This window comes from Pleurodeles waltl, chromosome 11 (assembly GCF_031143425.1).
Source record: "Pleurodeles waltl isolate 20211129_DDA chromosome 11, aPleWal1.hap1.20221129, whole genome shotgun sequence".
NCBI lineage: Eukaryota > Metazoa > Chordata > Amphibia > Caudata > Salamandridae > Pleurodeles > Pleurodeles waltl.
Genome location: NC_090450.1, coordinates 694,603,870 through 694,621,398, shown reverse-complemented (window position 1 = coordinate 694,621,398; position 17,529 = coordinate 694,603,870). Strand labels below are relative to the sequence as shown.

General features: G+C 45.2%; 1 protein-coding gene across 5 annotated transcripts in view; it reads right to left on the bottom strand.

The window, feature by feature from the left end:
* TCF7L1 (transcription factor 7 like 1) overlaps positions 1–17,529 on the bottom strand; it is a 125,839-nt gene that overhangs the window by 7,460 nt on the left and 100,850 nt on the right. For all 5 annotated transcript variants that reach the window (XM_069214235.1, XM_069214236.1, XM_069214238.1 and 2 more), the window contains 4 exons: positions 16,355–16,498; positions 15,831–15,990; positions 11,463–11,570; positions 9,591–9,690 (listed from right to left, as the gene is read on the bottom strand). In XM_069214235.1, the coding sequence (XP_069070336.1) occupies positions 9,591–9,690; positions 11,463–11,570; positions 15,831–15,990; positions 16,355–16,498 (512 nt within the window). The remainder of the gene's footprint in view (positions 1–9,590; positions 9,691–11,462; positions 11,571–15,830; positions 15,991–16,354; positions 16,499–17,529) is intronic.

Here is a 17,529-nt window from a genome sequence, read left to right as displayed (position 1 = left end):
AAGCAGCATACTGCCAGCAGGACAAAATGGCATGGTGCCAGCAGAAAATGAAATAGTATGCGGGAAGAAGAATCATATACTTTTCTTGTTCAAATTAGTGGGTTTTTTAATGCATTTAGGAACATGCAGAAACAACAGCATTTTGTGTAACTACCAACTATCGCCAGACAGAGAAAAACAAGGAACCAATAGTAGCACAACAGGAAAAGTTATAACAACTATATCGAGTACTGAGCATATAAATCAAAGCTCATCTGAGATACATTTGGCTCTCGATTGTACTTAATGAACTAACCAGTCTGTGTAATCAAGCACTTACAGAATCAAAGAAATTAAAACGCTCGATCTGCAGAACCAAAGGTGGAAATCCTAACAGACGGTTTGGAAATAGATTTGAAACTGAAATGATTGGTGTATATGGAGATGGGGGATGAATACCAATGCTAGGTGTCAGCCTGACAAGGACAAATCTGCATGCAACAGACCACCTGCATTACCTCTTGATTCTGGCACCGTGTGAGAAGTCATAGTGTAACATATGATTGAATAAAATATGAATTTGTCAAAAACGGGCTTGCAATATGATGATCTCAAGGCTTCATAATAGAAGGGAGGTAATATGATTATGGATAGGTAGTATGATAGAAGTGATGTCAACGTTCGGCTGAATTATGTAATGGAAGGCTGCAGTCAGTAGAATGTTGATAAAATCTACCCAAAGCAGTGTTCATTTGGTGCAAATGGCCTTACTAATAGTTACAGGGAGGCATTACCAAGAAAGTCAACTGATTAGGTAAAATAACAATATTGATAGTTTCTCTTTATTCTGAAGATAGGAGTATTTATACACAATATGAATAAGGGCTTATTTTAAAGAGAGGAAGACATGATTCAATTAGCCCATTCTAAAACAGTTTATGGGCTCTTCATAACGTTTGCTCTGAAATGAAGTCAAAAATTCTTGACCTGGAAAGAAATACCCAAGTGTTAGTCCCTTATTATATGAATCATTACCCATTTGCGGGATGATTAGGACCATGCATAACTCACCCAACTTAATTATTTTCCCCTATGACAGCATCATTCATGAGAGAGGAGTGCTTTATACTAGTATGATGATGTGTTACCTCGTTTGTGCATGCAACTGCAACCATCTGATGTTACTGGGACATTTCAAGAACCTAAAGAACGAGTTACTTACCTTCGGTAACGACTTTTCTGGTGGATACATTAGCTACCTGTGGATTCCTCACCTAATGAATACTCCCATGGCGCCAGCATTCGACGGAAATCTTCTTCCTAGTCTCTGCACGTCGACGAGGACGTCACTCTAGCCCACGCAACGCCGTCTGATGTCATACAGGCAATAAGAGGTCCTCGACGACGTGCCAACATCAGTACCAACATTTTTTACGTGCATGAGAACAACCACCCAATGCAATGAAAGAGCAAGGCAACATCCCATAACCTTGTAAAATACACAATATTGCAATGAATAGCTGTAAATTTAATATAACTAACAAATATATGCAAATCATGTATGTACACAAAGATATATACATATATATATATACATATATACATATATATATATACATATATATATATATATATACAGATAATATACACACGTATCCATATATACAACGTCTATTGCAACCTTGAAGACCAAGAGGAGCGCACTCAAGGATTACTTGGTAAGACCAGAAAGGCAACGGGGAGGCGGGTGGGACCGTGAGGAATCCACAGGTAGCGAATGTATCCACCAGAAAAGTCGTTACCGAAGGTAAGTAACTCGTTCTTCTGATGGATACAACTACCTGTGGATTCCTCACCTAATGAATAGAGTCCCAAAGCAGTACCACGCCCGGTGGCGGGTGCCTAAATGGTCAAACCAAGAAATCCTGCAGCACCGACCGTGCAAAATGGCCGTCCCTTCTGACCTCAGAGTCCAAACAGTAATGTTTCGCAAAAGTGTGAAGGGACGACCAAGTTGCGGCCTTGCAGATGTCAACCACAGGAACACCCCTGGCCAAGGCCGAAGTGGCCGACTTAGCTCTGGTGGAATGAGCTCTAATGCCCTCAGGAGGGTCCTTCTTTGCCAAAGAGTAACAGATTTTAATGCAAAGAACCACCCACCTGGAGAGTGTTCTCTTGTGGACTGCCTTTCCTCTCCTCTTGCCCACGTACCCGATGAACAGCTGATCCTCCAGCCTGAAATCCTTTGTTCTATCAATAAAGAAGCTCAACGCCCTCTTTGGGTCCAGACGGTGCAGTCTTTCTTCCTCTTTAGAAGGATGAGGCGGAGGATAGAACGTGGACAAAGTAATTGTCTGAGCCAAATGGAAGGGTGAAACAACCTTCGGGAGGAAAGCAGCCTTGGTCCTCAACACCACCATATCCCCATAAAAAGTTGTATAAGGGGGCTTTACAGATAAGGCCTGCAACTCACTCACTCTCCTTGCAGATGTTATCGCTACCAGGAAAACTGTTTTTATAACCAAATACCTTAAGGGGCAAGAATGCATAGGCTCAAAAGCGGACCCCATAAGGAAAGTCAGGACCAAGGACAAATCCCATTGCGGCATAACGAATGGTTTTGGAGGATATTTATTTAGAAGACCTTTCAAGAATCTGATAACAATAGGGGATTTAAATAACGATGGTTGGTCTGGAAGACAAATGAAGGCTGACAAGGCCGACAAATAACCCTTAATGGTAGCCACTGCACAACCTTTCTGCGCTAGAGAGAGAGCAAAAGACAAAACGTCCGATAGATGAGCATGTAAGGGATCAATCTGCCTCTCTCCACACCACGCAACAAATTTAGACCACCTATTAGCGTAGATAGATTTAGTGGAGTGTCGCCTGGCCGCTAATATAACATCCACTACATCAGGCGGGAGAGAGAAGGAACTCAGGTTGCCCCGTTCAATCTCCAGGCATGTAGGTGCAGGTTGGGGTGTAAAACCTGCCCCTGCGACTGCGAGAGGAGGTCTGCCCTGAAAGGGAGACGGAGCGGAGGGAACATTGAGAGTTGGAGAAGGTCGGAGTACCACACCCTCCTTGGCCAATCCGGAGCTATTAAGATGACTAGCGCCCGGTCTTGGCGAATCTTCCTCAATACTCGAGGAATCAAGGGTATGGGAGGAAACGCGTAAAGCAACTGGCTGCACCAGGTTATTTGAAACGCGTCCCCTAACGCTCCCTGCATCGGATACTGGAGGCTGCAGAATAACGGACAATGCGCGTTCTCCCGAGTGGCAAACAGATCTATCCGAGGAAACCCCCACATCAGGAAGATTAAACGGACTTGATCTGGATGGAGACGCCACTCGTGGTCGGCCGAGAATTGGCGACTGAGACTGTCCGCACGTACATTCAAGACCCCGGCCAGATGATTTGCTACCAAGCAAATCTGATGGTCCTTTGCCCAAGACCATAGTCGAAGAGCTTCTCTGCAGAGAAGGTACGACCCTACTCCTCCCTGTTTGTTTATGTACCACATCGTGGTAGTATTGTCCGTCAGGACCTGTACCGACTGACCACGAAGGGAAGGGAGGAAGGCCTTGAGAGCCAGACGTACAGCCCGTAACTCTAACAGATTGATATGAAACATCTGCTCCTCTGGAGACCAAAGGCCTTTGATCTCCAGATCCCCCAGATGAGCTCCCCACCCTAGAGTGGAAGCATCCGTTATGACCGTGGCCACTGGTGGTGACTGCGCGAACGGCTTTCCTTGTGAAAGATTGTTGCTCGCAATCCACCACTTCAAGTCCACAGCAGCATCTCTGGAGATCTTGACAGCACCTTCTAGATCTCCTTTGTGTTGAGACCACTGCCTTCGGAGGCACCACTGAAGAGCCCTCATGTGCCAGCGAGCATGCGTGACCAACAGAATGCAGGAGGCAAACAGACCGAGCAGACGAAGGACCTTGAGGACTGGAACTACCGCTCCATTTCGAAACATTGGAACCAATTCCTGAATATCTTGAATCCGCTGAGGCGGAGGAAAGGCTCGACTCAATGTTGTATCCAGTACTGCCCCTATGAACAGGAGGCGCCGAGAGGGCTCCAGGTGAGATTTGGGCTCGTTCACCGAAAAACCCAGGTCGAACAACAACTGAGTCGTTGACTGCAGATGATGCGACACAAGCTCCGGCGACTTGGCTTTGATCAACCAGTCGTCCAAGTAAGGGAATACTGCTATCCCCTTCCTTCTGAGCTCTGCCGCAACCACCGACATCACCTTCGTGAAGACTCGAGGTGCTGAAGTAAGACCAAACGGAAGGACCGCAAACTGATAGTGCTGCGATCCCACCATAAACCGGAGATACTTCCTGTGTGACTTGAGTATCGGGATATGAAAGTAAGCATCCTGCAAGTCGACAGACACCATCCAATCTTCCTTGTTCAACGCCAAAAGCACCTGAGCTAGGGTCAGCATCTTGAACTTTTCCTGTTTGAGGAACCAATTCAAGATCCTCAGGTCCAGGATGGTCTCAACCGACCATCCTTCTTGGGAATCAGGAAATACCTTGAGTAACAACCTCGACCCCTTTCCTGCTCTGGGACCAACTCCACCGCGCCCTTTGAAAGGAGGACTTGAACCTCCTGTTCTAGCAACAGGAGGTGTTCTTCTGAACAATAAGATGGGCGGGGCGGGAACTCCCGAAAGGGAAGGGTGTAGCCTTTTCCCACAATACTGAGAACCCAAGTGTCCGTTGTAACAGCCTTCCATTTGCGGAGAAAATGCTGTAATCTTCCCCCTACAGGAGAGGAGTGAGTGGGAAATGGTGGAAGCCTAAGGCTGCTTCCCCTGCTGCACCCCTCCAGAGGATGAGGAAGAGGCAGAGTGCTGCTGAGAGGCTCCTCTGGTGCGGGCCCTCCCTCTCCCTCTAAAAGATCTATAGGGATGGGAAGAAGCAGGTTGCTGGTATCTCCCCCGAAAGGAAGAGGAGGAAGAGCCACGCCCAAATCCACGAAACCTCCTGAAAAATCTGGAAGAGGCAGAGGAAGAAGGAGCTTGGAGCCCTAATGATTTAGCTGTGGCCCTGCTCTCCTTAAAACGTTCCAAGGCCGAATCTGCCTTGGCCCCAAACAGCTTGTCCCCATCAAAAGGGAGATCCAATAAGGTTGACTGCACATCCGCAGAAAACCCCGAGTTACGGAGCCAGGCCTGTCTCCTTGCCACCACAGTTGTGCCCATCGCTCTGGCCACCGAGTCGGTTGTGTCTAGCCCAGTCTGAATAATCTGGGTCGCGGCAGCCTGGGCATTTGAAACAACATCCAAAAGACCCTGGGGAAGCTCCGTAAATGATGAGGAAATGTCATCCATAAGAGCATGAATATATCTCCCCAGGATACAAGTTGCATTGGTGGCCTTCAACGGCAGACTGCAGGCTGAAAAAATCTTCTTGGACTGCGCATCCAGTTTCTTCGAGTCCCTGTCTCCAGGCACCGTCGGGAACGAACCAGGCGCTGATTTGGATGAACAGGAGGCCTGCACCACCAAGCTCTCCGGTGTAGGGTGCCTAGAAAGAAAGCCAGGGTCAGTTGGTGCAGCTCGATACCTCCTGGCTACGGCTCTGTGAACCGCTGGGGAAGATACTGGTCTCTTCCACACCTCTAGCACCGGATCCAGCAAAGCGTCATTAAACGGCAAGAGTGGTTCCGCCGCAGCTGAGGCCGGATGTAGCACCTCTGTCAAAATGTTCTGTTTTGCCTCTACCACCGGCAAAGGCAGGTCCAGAAAACTAGCCGCCTTCCGTACCACTGCGTGAAAGGAAGCAGCCTCCTCTGTGTATTCCCCTGGAGACGAAAGATCCCACTCAGGGGAAGTGTCCAGCCCACTGGCCGTCTCTAGACCATGCAGTCCATCACCCGAGTCCTCTAGTTCTCCTTCTTCCAGGACTCTTTGGTACTCCTGCTCCTCTAATAAACGGAGAGCACGTCTCCTCGAATGAAGCCTATGCTCGATACGCGGAGTCGACAATGCCTCCGCCGAATTCGAAGATCGGCGCCGATCTTCAGAAGCCACCGACGCCACGTCCGGCGCCACAGGTAACTTCGGCACCGATGAAAGAGCACTCGGAGCGGATGGACCCAACGGAGTCACAGGACGAAATCCCGACGTCGACGGGATGGAAATCTCCGGGGCCAATCCCTCTGAAGCCACCGGAGCAGCCACCGGCGCCGAGCCCACGTTCCCAAAAGGGAGAAAGGGCATAAAGGGTGCCGGCCGTAGAGGCGCAGGATCACCCAATGAAAAGGCCAAAGGGCCAGCCGGAGCACCCCTTGGAGCCATCTGTTGGAAGATGGTATACATCGCATTTAGGAATGCGGTCCTATCGGCTCCAGGGGTGGGAAAAGCCAGATACTGGGGTGCCTGTCTCGAAGGCGACCCCGACGCCGGCCTCGACGTCTGAGACGCCGGAGACAACACTTGAGGCTGCACCACTTCAATCACCGACGCCTGTCCAGGTGAAGTCGGCGACGCCGGAGAGGGCAACGGCGTCGATGGATGCGGCGTGACCGTGGGACTGACCTCCCAAGCCCTCCGGCGCCGATCCGAAGACCTGGAACGAGTCTCCTTGCTTGAATGGCGCCGTGATTCTTTACGGCGCCGGGAGTCTCGATGACGCCGATGCCTTGGTGAAGAAGTCTTCTTGTGATGTTTTTCTTTTTTCGACTTCGCCATAAACAACTTCGCCTCACGTTCCTTGAGGGCCTTTGGATTCATGTGCTGGCATGAATCGCAAGTCGCGACGTCGTGGTCGGAGCTCAAACACCAAAGGCAGTCGGAGTGAGGGTCCGTAACTGACATCTTGCCCCCACACTCACGACAAGGCTTAAAACCCGACTTTCTCTGCGACATTCTTACTGTAGCGAAGGACTACGCAGCAAAAATACACTGTAACCACGAAAGTAACAGTTGCTCCCTCGAAGATAACCGTTTCGAATGCACGGAAAAAAGGGAACTGACGTCGGCACGTCGTCGAGGACCTCTTATTGCCTGTATGACGTCAGACGGCGTCGCGTGGGCTAGAGTGACGTCCTCGTCGACGTGCAGAGACTAGGAAGAAGATTTCCGTCGAATGCTGGCGCCATGGGAGTATTCATTAGGTGAGGAATCCACAGGTAGTTGTATCCATCAGAAGGATTATGAATTACTTGAGCTTGTTCAAGCAGAGAAATTCAGTTGAATTACTTATCGGTAGTACTGAATGCGGACTAGGTGATCCTTGTGTGTTCTCATACAGTGGAGTATAAGGCAAATCTCACTGCAATGCCAAAGACCAGGAAACCATTTACAGTTTCATTTAATTTTCTAATTGTGCCTCATATCTTGCATTTGGAGAACACTTTTTAGAGGCAACTAATCTATGAAGTGCTTAGCTTTACGGGGTGTCTCAACTAGGTTCCAGATTTGCAGTAATTTGATGGTTAAAAGATGAAGAAGGATGGCTTTATTAGAGCTAAACAAGGGGCACAATGAGTCTTAAAAAAAAGCCTGAATTAATTGAATGCCATATTTGAGCTTTAAAGAAAAACATTCATGCCCATTATTTACAGGATCTGGCTTATAAAGATGATTCTAAGTGTCACACCTTGTCCAACTAAGTCACACGCATTAAGGAAAAATTGGTCACCGGGTCGAGATAGAGGATTTTGCACTCTGTGCTGAATTTTAGTGCAGACAAAAATGTCCTTTGCACTTTCGATACCCTAAAATGTTTAAAGATGCTAATTATCAATCCTATCCAAGACAACAGGCGGAGTCAAGAATGATGAGAGAACAGTCAGGCAAATGTTTGTAATATCCTAATTTTTAATACTACAGTAATGGTAGAAAACCTACAGGAGCGCTGTGGACGATCTCGGAATTGAGGTTAGCAACTAACATAATCGTATCTGGCCAAATTGTTCTCATTCAGGTTCTCGAAGGAACTGGATAATGGGAAGACACATTTTTCCCAATCAAAACGTATATATGACTTGGCTTTTCAAAACAGCATTAAATTACTATTAAAGTCTCTGCAGTGAGCAAAGATGCTTAGAGTGTAGTGGGAATATTTCAGTCGTGTTTTGATGCCACAGTACCAGCATTGCTGCCGCATTAAAGCTATTTTAATTACTTCAGAGGATTAAGGCTTTAGAAAATGTTTGAAATGGCGTAAGTTCTTGAACCACCATTGGAGACTTGCATATAGTGAAGACATTGTGTTCTGGTTCTACTTGGTTCTCAAACAAAAAACAAGCTCTTTGAAATTAGGTATGGACAGAAATATACATACAGGTCAGATAAAAAGTGATGAAATTGCTAGTTCTTCCAGACCAAATGATAGTCAGTATGGGTACCATATATTTGTTTTGATAACACTATTTGTAGAATGCACATCAAAAACTCAGATTGTGCCTAGACAAATCCAATGGAAGCACCAAATATCAAGCAAGGCACGTAGGGACAAGCACAACACCAGGCGGGGACGAGTGGGAAGATGCAGGAAACAGCTTGGTAGAACAAGTAGATGTTAAGGGTGTTCTTAAAGGAAAGAGCAGCTTGGAGGGTGTGACATTCCACTGGTAGCTTCTTTAAAAATTTGGGAACCTTTAAAGCCATCACCATGAGACACAAACCTAGGAGTAATGGCTCACAAATCCCAAACCACCACTTGTACGTGATAGACATAATTCTTGACTTAACATGAGCTAACAAAGGGGCATCAACAGATAGGATCTAATATTGCTAAATTACAGCCGGGCAAAAAGGAAAAAAAGAAAATGTACAAAAAAATGACTTTCACATACTGGAGCTTTACAGATGAATAAAGGAGCGTTTTAAAAAGCAAACCATAAAAATTGCAAGAAAAAAATCGAGAACACAGTATAATCTGATCTAAAAAAGCAACACCAGGAAAATCGATGGTCTCCTCAGATCATGATAGGCACAAAATTGGCTGCTGTATTTCATCTGATTTAATAAAAATAAACGAAAATGAGATTGCTTTTTCATTGGTCTCCAGAACACAGGCGACGTATCCAAAGGACAGAAAGGTCTGTGCTGAGTTTCTGAAGAAGAGTGAGGATCTAACTGGGTTTGACAGGCTTGGGCGTCAGAGAACTGTGGACTAGGGCATACTAAGGAGAACGGCCCCACTCGGAGAAAAAGACAGATAGGAAATCAGCACATTCTTACAGATTGGAGCCATTGTTAGAATGCTTCAGGAAGAAAAATCTACATTAATAACCGTTTTTAACTTATGAAATCAGCTTTCTTTCCAATATCAATTGTATGCCCTTTTTGCCATAAGCCAAACACTTGGCTTGCCTTGAAACTGGCGAGATGCTTTCGCATCAACAACTCACAGGACAAGTTTACACAGGTCACTTACCTGCCTTACACCAAGCCTTATGTCTGCTTCTCCTAAAGTCAGAACCCAAAGTACTGACAGAATGCTAAGGTACTAGTGCTCGCCAGCCAGTCACCAGAAGCATAGTGGTGCCCAGTGGTGCCCAGTGGTGCTCCAACTGCCGTTCTGCTATCGAGTTTTCACAGCTTACAAGAAGCACAAAGTGGAAATACTTACTCTCTGCTTCATGCATCGGCTGGTGCTGATGCTGGTGCTGGTGCTGGTGCTGGTGCGGCTGCTGTGGCTGTTTTTCCCTCTTTCTTTTCTTCTTCTTCCCCTGAAAGAGACAATGGAGAAAGAAAAAGACTGAGCAACAGACAGTGGTCAAAGGTACTCAACCATTCACAGCAAACCTTCACCTTAGAGAAAGTATTCATATCCTCTACACTGAAATCCAGAGTTAGGACTGTCCATGTCGGACACTTTGTACTCTGGCTCCAGACTTGCAGGAGTTTGTTGAAAGGTGTAGTGGATTAAGGAGTTATGCATAATTAATTTTAAAGCAAGGAGCACAAATAAGGAAGACTCAAGTTGAAACTCCCCAGCAAAAAATATGTGACAAGTGTTAAAAAAAATATAAAAATAAAATATATTAAATAAAAAAAAAACTTTCTGGCGACTCAGATTTTGAACTTTAACGCAATCACAACTGCAAACAAGCTGACCGACATCAACAAGGACATGGCCAGGTAAATAGAAGCAAAAAGATACCCCCATATGCGGGGGGGGAGGGAGTTCTTAAGAAAGGGTGTTCCAGCTATATTTACTCCCGTTGTTCCACCTCTAGGTGCTCTGGAAATATTTGTCTACTGGTGTTCAGGGCTATCAACTCATATGTAAGTGCTAGTATTACATCACACCCACACTAAGGTCTCTAGATAATGGTTTCTGGATTATACCTTGTATAACCTCCATCACTCAGTATGGCTTCCCCATTTTAAAAGACAATATTTGAACTGCATTTTCAATGGGTTCTGACATCTGCCCTTGATCCCCGTTGATTGAGAGTCTCAAGCAGACAGTACTGTGCTCATTGCTGTATTTAAATTAGACTATGCAGTCTCCTAAAAAGAATAATCCTTGCCTTCTCTCCCTCAGTTCTGCAGACCACCATTTTCAGTTCAAGACCCTCTTTCTGCACGTCAGTACTATTACATCGAGTATTATTAACAACAGTTATTTTAGAGAGTATGGCGCTTGCACATTTTCACTATCATATACCTCAAAATATTTTTGAAACCGTAATTTATTTTTGTGAGCAATTAAAGACCTGGCTGTTCTGGTCACCGTAGTATTTTCTGTGTGATGCGCACTTACCAAATATTACATAATAAAGTTTTCATGCTATTTGCACCTCAGACACTCGAGGCATTATAAAAGGACGTCTGTGTCCGGGAGTTTCCCATGGCATAACGTGAATCTTTTAAGGCTTAGCTGTTTCTTTTCCTTTGTGCTTTCTTTGGTGTGTGGCATAACAGATAAAACATACAAACATCGACAGAAAAAAATCTGATTTCATCAACAACAACTGGCCCAAAAAGTGTTTCGGTATCTGAACTAACCGGGATTCTCAGTAAGCTCAAATGTGTTGAAAGTTTTTACAGTCCAAGTAGCGTGATCTTCCTGAACGAGTGAACAATAGGAAACGTTCGGAAGTTTCAAACAGCCTAAATGATCTAGACATGGCTCAACCATGGTGCCTGTGTTGTTGCAATATTTAGTTCCTTGTAAAAGGCTTTATAAGAAAGAAAGAAAGAAAGAAAGAAAGAAAGAAGGGGCTGTAAGCTTTTTTGTGTGTGATCTTCTTGGAAATGAGGAAAGACCCATTGTGTGCGGCCGTGTGGCAACCGGTTCTACAAAAACAAACGTTACTAACCTGCCTCTGAACTGAAACATCATACATGTGGCAATGTGATCCCATACTTACAACCCCGAAACTTCATCTGTTTACCTTGACTAATCCTCACTATTTCTGGCATTTGGCAAAAGTTCACTTTGGAAGCGCCCACCTTCCCGCTCCTGTGGTTAAGAGCGCGCCAGAAGACTTACGTAGTTATCACGCGCAGACCACGTGGGATAGAGCTGGGAGTGCAGCTGCCGTTCTTTCCGTGCTAGTTCGTAGTATTTTGCTTGCTCCTCTCTGGATAACGAATGCCACTGAAAACAATCAGAGGAAACGGGAAAAGACGGCATGTAAGCATCTTGGTCAGCATAAAACGTGCAAGACATCTAGTTGAAGTAAACAAGTGAGAGTTTCCGACTGCAGTTTCAAGAGGTCAGTGGCATAGGGATAATCATTTCAAAGGACTATGGGGGGTCATTAGGACCACGGTGGTCGGTGTAATAGTGGTGGTATTACCGCCAACAGGCTGGCAGTACATACCGCCACTATTATGACATTGGCACAGTGACCGCCAGGCTCGAGACTACAGTCTCCAGCCCGGCGGCTGTCACTAGGTAGCCCATGGCATTATGACCCCACCCACCGCCATGGTTTCTGTGGCTTCTGTACCGCCACGAAAACCATGGCGGTAGGCACTATCAGTGCTAGGGAATTAATACATACACACTCATACACACGCATACCCACATTCACCCACACATGCATACATTAATACAGACACACAACACTCACAAACATACATACTAGCACACACGCAATCTCACACCCATTCATGCACACAAGCATTCCACAAGCCTCACACCCGCATGCATGCACACAAACACAGTCACACACCCCCACACACAAGACCCCACACCCCCGCTTGCAGGGGGTCCTCCGGCAGGAGATGGGGTGTGGCGCTGCTGCCAGCAGCAGCGTGCGCCAGCAGAACACCGCCAGCCCGTATCATGGCTCATGATACGGTCGGAGGCATTTTGCTGCCGTGGCGCTGCTGCTAGCAGCAGTGCCACCTTACCGCCGTCCTTCTGGCAGAATTCCAGCTACGGTCATATTTTGGTGGACGGTTGGTAGCCACGGCGACGGTATGTTGGCAGCTGTCACCATGGCGGTAGGCGGCATTTGCTGCCAATGTTATAATGAGGCCTATATTCCTAAAAGGATAATTACCCAGATGGCACTAAAAGCAAACACAGCTTATGACGGTGGTACCAAAAATATCCTATGGTTTCAGCCCTTCAAGCAGCCTTTTCCGCCAAGAATCATGGGCTGCACAGCAGGTCCATAAACATTTATGGAAGTGAAAAAAAAGCATTCCTTTTGCCTGAACTTGACCAAAAGTTGATATTTTTGGGAATTAAACCAGCCTGCTATTGTGTAATTACAATCTCATGCGTGTTTCCAAGGCAAGAGGATAGGCCCTGTACTCAGTCTTGTAGAAAAGCTTCTCCCGAACTGCCTAGCACACATAGCTGCATTTTTAGGAAACAATTATTTCAGTTTTTTCAGATTTTACTTTGGTTATTTTTATGGTTCACTTTTCACAGGCATACTTAGTGTGGTAATTGTTTATTAGAAGTATGCATCAAATTTACTTCCACCGATATCCCTTTGTTGCGTCATCAATAAAGGCAGCTCCCAGTGCAATGTCACAGAAATGAAGGCCCCTCCCCATCTCATGTTACTGTAGTAAAGGCTGCATGCAAGGCAGGTCCAAGTAGGATGTCAATCCACTAAAGCAGTGGTTCTTAACCTGTGGTCCGAGGATCCCTAGGGGTCCGTGTGGCCTAACCAGAGGTTCTGCTACTGTCTTATATAATACCAAAATTCATCAATTAACATTAATAATATACAAATAAGCAAGCAACGTTTACATTTAAAAAAAGTTTTCAACATTTGATTGTGAATTACACAAAATAGTCAACATAGCCTTTGCTACTTGTTTTTATATGTTTGTTTATTGTTTGAGGTCCAAATCACAGAGATTGCTTAGGCTGTGGGTCCACGGATTCCAATAGTGAATCACGGGGGTCCCTGGATTCAAGTAATGATTCAGTGGGGGTCAACTGAAACCTAAAGGTTAAGAACGGCTGCACTAAAGGAAGCTGCCAGGGTGATGTCACTGAAGTAATTGTAGTAACTGTAGATCCCAGTGTGATGTCACTATGGTAATCGCAACTCCTTGTATGATGGTAGCATCTAAAGTGAGAGCACCGAAATGAAGGTTGCAACTAGCGGGACGTCACTGCACTCAAGGCAGCTCCAGCTCCCACTGATGTCACTCCACTAACAGCAGCTGGTAATCTTTTTATTTTCAGCTCCCTGTGATGTCATTAAAGTAATGGGAGCTACCGGTATGTCACCACTAAAGGGCAGTTTCCGGTGTGATGTAACAATGCATTAAATAGACTACAAACCACCAATCTCCCCTATCACTCGTTGATTTTGTGTGCTTGTCTTTGACCATATAGAGAGCACCCTGCTACCTTTTGGCTAGGTTTGCAATATAGGAATGCCACATACACATCATTTCAGGATAGGCACAACCTGTGTAACTGCATTGTGCTATGTGAAAGAGAGCCCACTGAGATGTTACTCTGGAAGGAGCGGCTTTGGTGTGATATTACTGTGGAAATACATTTTAAGTATAGTGATGGCAGCTCCCAAAGGGATCTCACTGCAGTAATGGCCTCCTACTAAGAGATCATGTAATGTGACTACAGATAGATCTCAGTCTGAGATCAGTGCACTGAGGCAATACCCTGTAGTGATGTTATAACACAGAAAAGAGCTCTCAATGTGATGATGCTGCAGTGCACACCTAGCAGACTATCTTGAAGAACACTTGGGTTCTGTTGGGCGCTGGTACATTTCTTTTCAAAGTGGAGTGATACGCAATGCTATCTTGATAAAACTAGCTGCATCTTTGCTGGAGATGAAACCTCTCCTGCAGTACTAAAGGCACCTTAAGAGCATATTCTATTTTTACAGACCCCTAAGGGCTTTAGGTTCCTCCAATCTAGCTCCTCTGCACATCAGGCTCATAACCATGCTAGACCAGGAGTTTGCTTCTTTTCCTTTCTGTTGTCTTATTACTCTCCTTCAGAATTTTAGACTGACATCCCTAAAAAGCTCTTAAAACCTTGGAAGTTCCATCTCTCTATTCTACTGTGTTTTGCTTTACCCACTGCGCAAGGATACCCCTTTGGGGAGAGTTTGGCGCAATATAAGACTCAATAACATAACTTTACCTCACACATGTGGTTTAAATCCAATGTTGAGCCCATCAAGCATTCACCACAAATCTTTTTTTAGATGACGCGAAAACAGCACTTAATCATTTATAGGCTATGCAGGTGACAGAACCAGCTGTAGCTACAACCTGTTAATCAGCTGCCTGCTCAGAATGATTGAGACTATGGGCCAGATGTATAATTTTTTATAATAGCGATTATCTAATTGCGATTTTTAGCGAATCGCAATTAAGTAATCGCTATTGGAATGTATGAAACTCCAGGAGTTTCAAACTGCGATTCACAAGGGCTCTCAAATCGACCTACCTCATTAATATTCATGTAGTAGGTCGCAATTCGCGAGCCATTGCGAATGGCTACAATCACAGGGATGGTGGCCTGCTGAGCTCAGCAGACCACAATGTCTGTGATTGCTTTTCAGTAAAGCAATCTTTTTTTTATTTTTTTTTAATGGAGCCCGTTTTCCTTAAAGGAAAACGGGATGCGTTTAAAAATGAAGTTTTCTTTTCATTTTTTAGGAGTAGGCAGTGGGACCACTGCCTGCTCTTCAAAAACGTTTTTGCATGCATTCACAAAGGGGAAGGTGTCCCTTGGGGACCCCTTTCCCTTTGCAAATGGGTTACCACCTACTTGAAGTAGGTGGTAACTGCGATTGTTTTGTGACAACATTGACCGTCACAAAACAATCATACATACCTTTGCGATTTGGTATTAGGAAGGGACGCCCTTGACACGCCTCTTCCTAATACTGAATCGGTATGTAGTCGCAAATCCAATTTGCGATTCGGTAACAAGTTACCGAATCGCAAATTGGACTTGTTACATACCAACCGTTGGGCCGTTAACGATCGCAAAAATGTTTGATACATCTGGCCCTATTTCTGTAATTTTGAGTAAGTCTCCGTTGTGGTTGGTGAATCCATCTACTGTGGAGAGGATCGATCATCTTGATCTTTTATATCATCCACTCTTGCCCAATCTGCTTCTGACAAGGGGTAAAGGTAGCAAGCATTCCGATACTGGGCTGAAGCTCATACATATATTTAACAGGACCAGGTACTTGCAATAGACTTTTACTATAAGTCTGGCATGAATATTAAAAGGTATCGTGAGAACTCCTGTTTAGATTCCAGTGATGGGGTAGTTCCATGTTGTTCAGTGGTATATAAATGATCCTAACCACAACATCATTGTACATATCTGTAATTACATGAAACCTTACTAAACAGTGATGAAAGCAAGGGGGAATGAAAGGGAACCTACCCTTCTTCCAAGGATCTGGTTGATGGCAGCACTCTCCTTGAGTGTGCACTCTGCCACTACTTTCGCCCTCATCTCCTTCATGTACAACATGAATGCGTTGAGAGGCTTCTTGACGTGGGGCTTCTTCTCCTCTTCCTTCTTAACCGTGATAGGGGACTTTCTGTTGCGAAAGAACAGTCATCAACAGTAATGAATGACCAAAGCATTTTATCTTTCAAAGCTACATGAAAAGTGATGAAAAAATCATTAAGCCCAATCAAGCCTGAGCATTAACATATTCTACCCATCAACTGAGTTCCCACCAAAACCCCATTTAAACAGCTCTTCCCAGAAGACCCTGAAACAGTCAATGCATTCTTCACTCAGTCGTCCTTCCAATACAGGCCTCAAGAACATGCGTAAGTCAAACCTCTACAATAGGCTACCGGGTCTCCAAAAGAGTAGAATGTATAAATAAACTGTAGACACAAAGACCTCCAAGTCACTCCATCACACAAGTATTCAATAATGTTGCAATCACTTACGAGTTCATGCTAGGACTCATCCCCCCAGGCGAGTGCTCTTGTTTCACGACTGGAGACACGATGGCAGGATGAGGAATGCCAGATGTGTGCAAGCCATGATGGTGAGGGGGCACCATATGTGGAGAGAACCTACTGGAGACCAAGCTATGCAAAGAAAACGAGAGAGACAACTCTGTTAATACGAAATGGGTAGCAGCAAACTGAATCAAGGAGAAAAGTATCAGCTTCTAGGGATTTGGGAAGGAGGGCAGTGGACTGTTTATGATATATATTCATCAAGGAAGACCCAGGCTCAGCTCTGAGCTACGACCACATGCTTTTGAAGGACTGTAGTCTCAGAAAGGTTAACATCCTTCACACTAACTTAACACTGCCCGGAAATACGTACCTGCCAGTGACGAGACAGGACACCGATTCTTTAAAAAATGTTTGAAGAAAAAACTGTTTCTGGACCAATGCAGGGCAAAACCCTAAGTGCAGAGGTACTCGTACTGTACAGGGCATTCATTACCTGTCTGCCCATGCCAGTCCCGAATGTTAAAAGCAGACAGTAACTGGAACATAAGCCATATGCTGCGAGGAGACCAAGGCTGGACTTTGGGAATGGAAGGCACTGCCAATCAACACAAAAATGATCCTCCACCAACCCTGAAATTGTACTATCTAGTCAAAAAATGTCTACCATTTAGCATCAGTCCACCACAGGATCCCATGAGCTGTGTTGGAGTGAAACCTCAAAGAAATCCAGAAGAAAGATGCACACAATAAGGGGACTGCAAGACAGAATCTTTGCAATAAACGAAAGGCACAGACTTGGTGAAAATATTGTAATGCTCAGAACCAAAGAAGACCTTAGACCTTAATACCATCTCTACAGAGCCAGAAAGCCAATAAAAGCTGTGTGAGATTCATGGTCAGTGCTGCATGAGGATCTAGGCCTTGAAATATACAGTACGATAGGTCAGAACAGTGGTCCTTTGAGACATTAGGCTCACGATCGTGCTGTGGAACAGCAGTGGCTGCTGTCTGAATGCCCCTTTCCATGATAGCAATTAAGATCTGTTAGTATTTCCATAAGGAGTTTAACAACGGAGACTGCAACGAGGAATTAGTAATAAGGCCTTGCCTCAGCATTCTGCTGGGACCCATGGCATGATGTGAATTTGTGAAGTGTA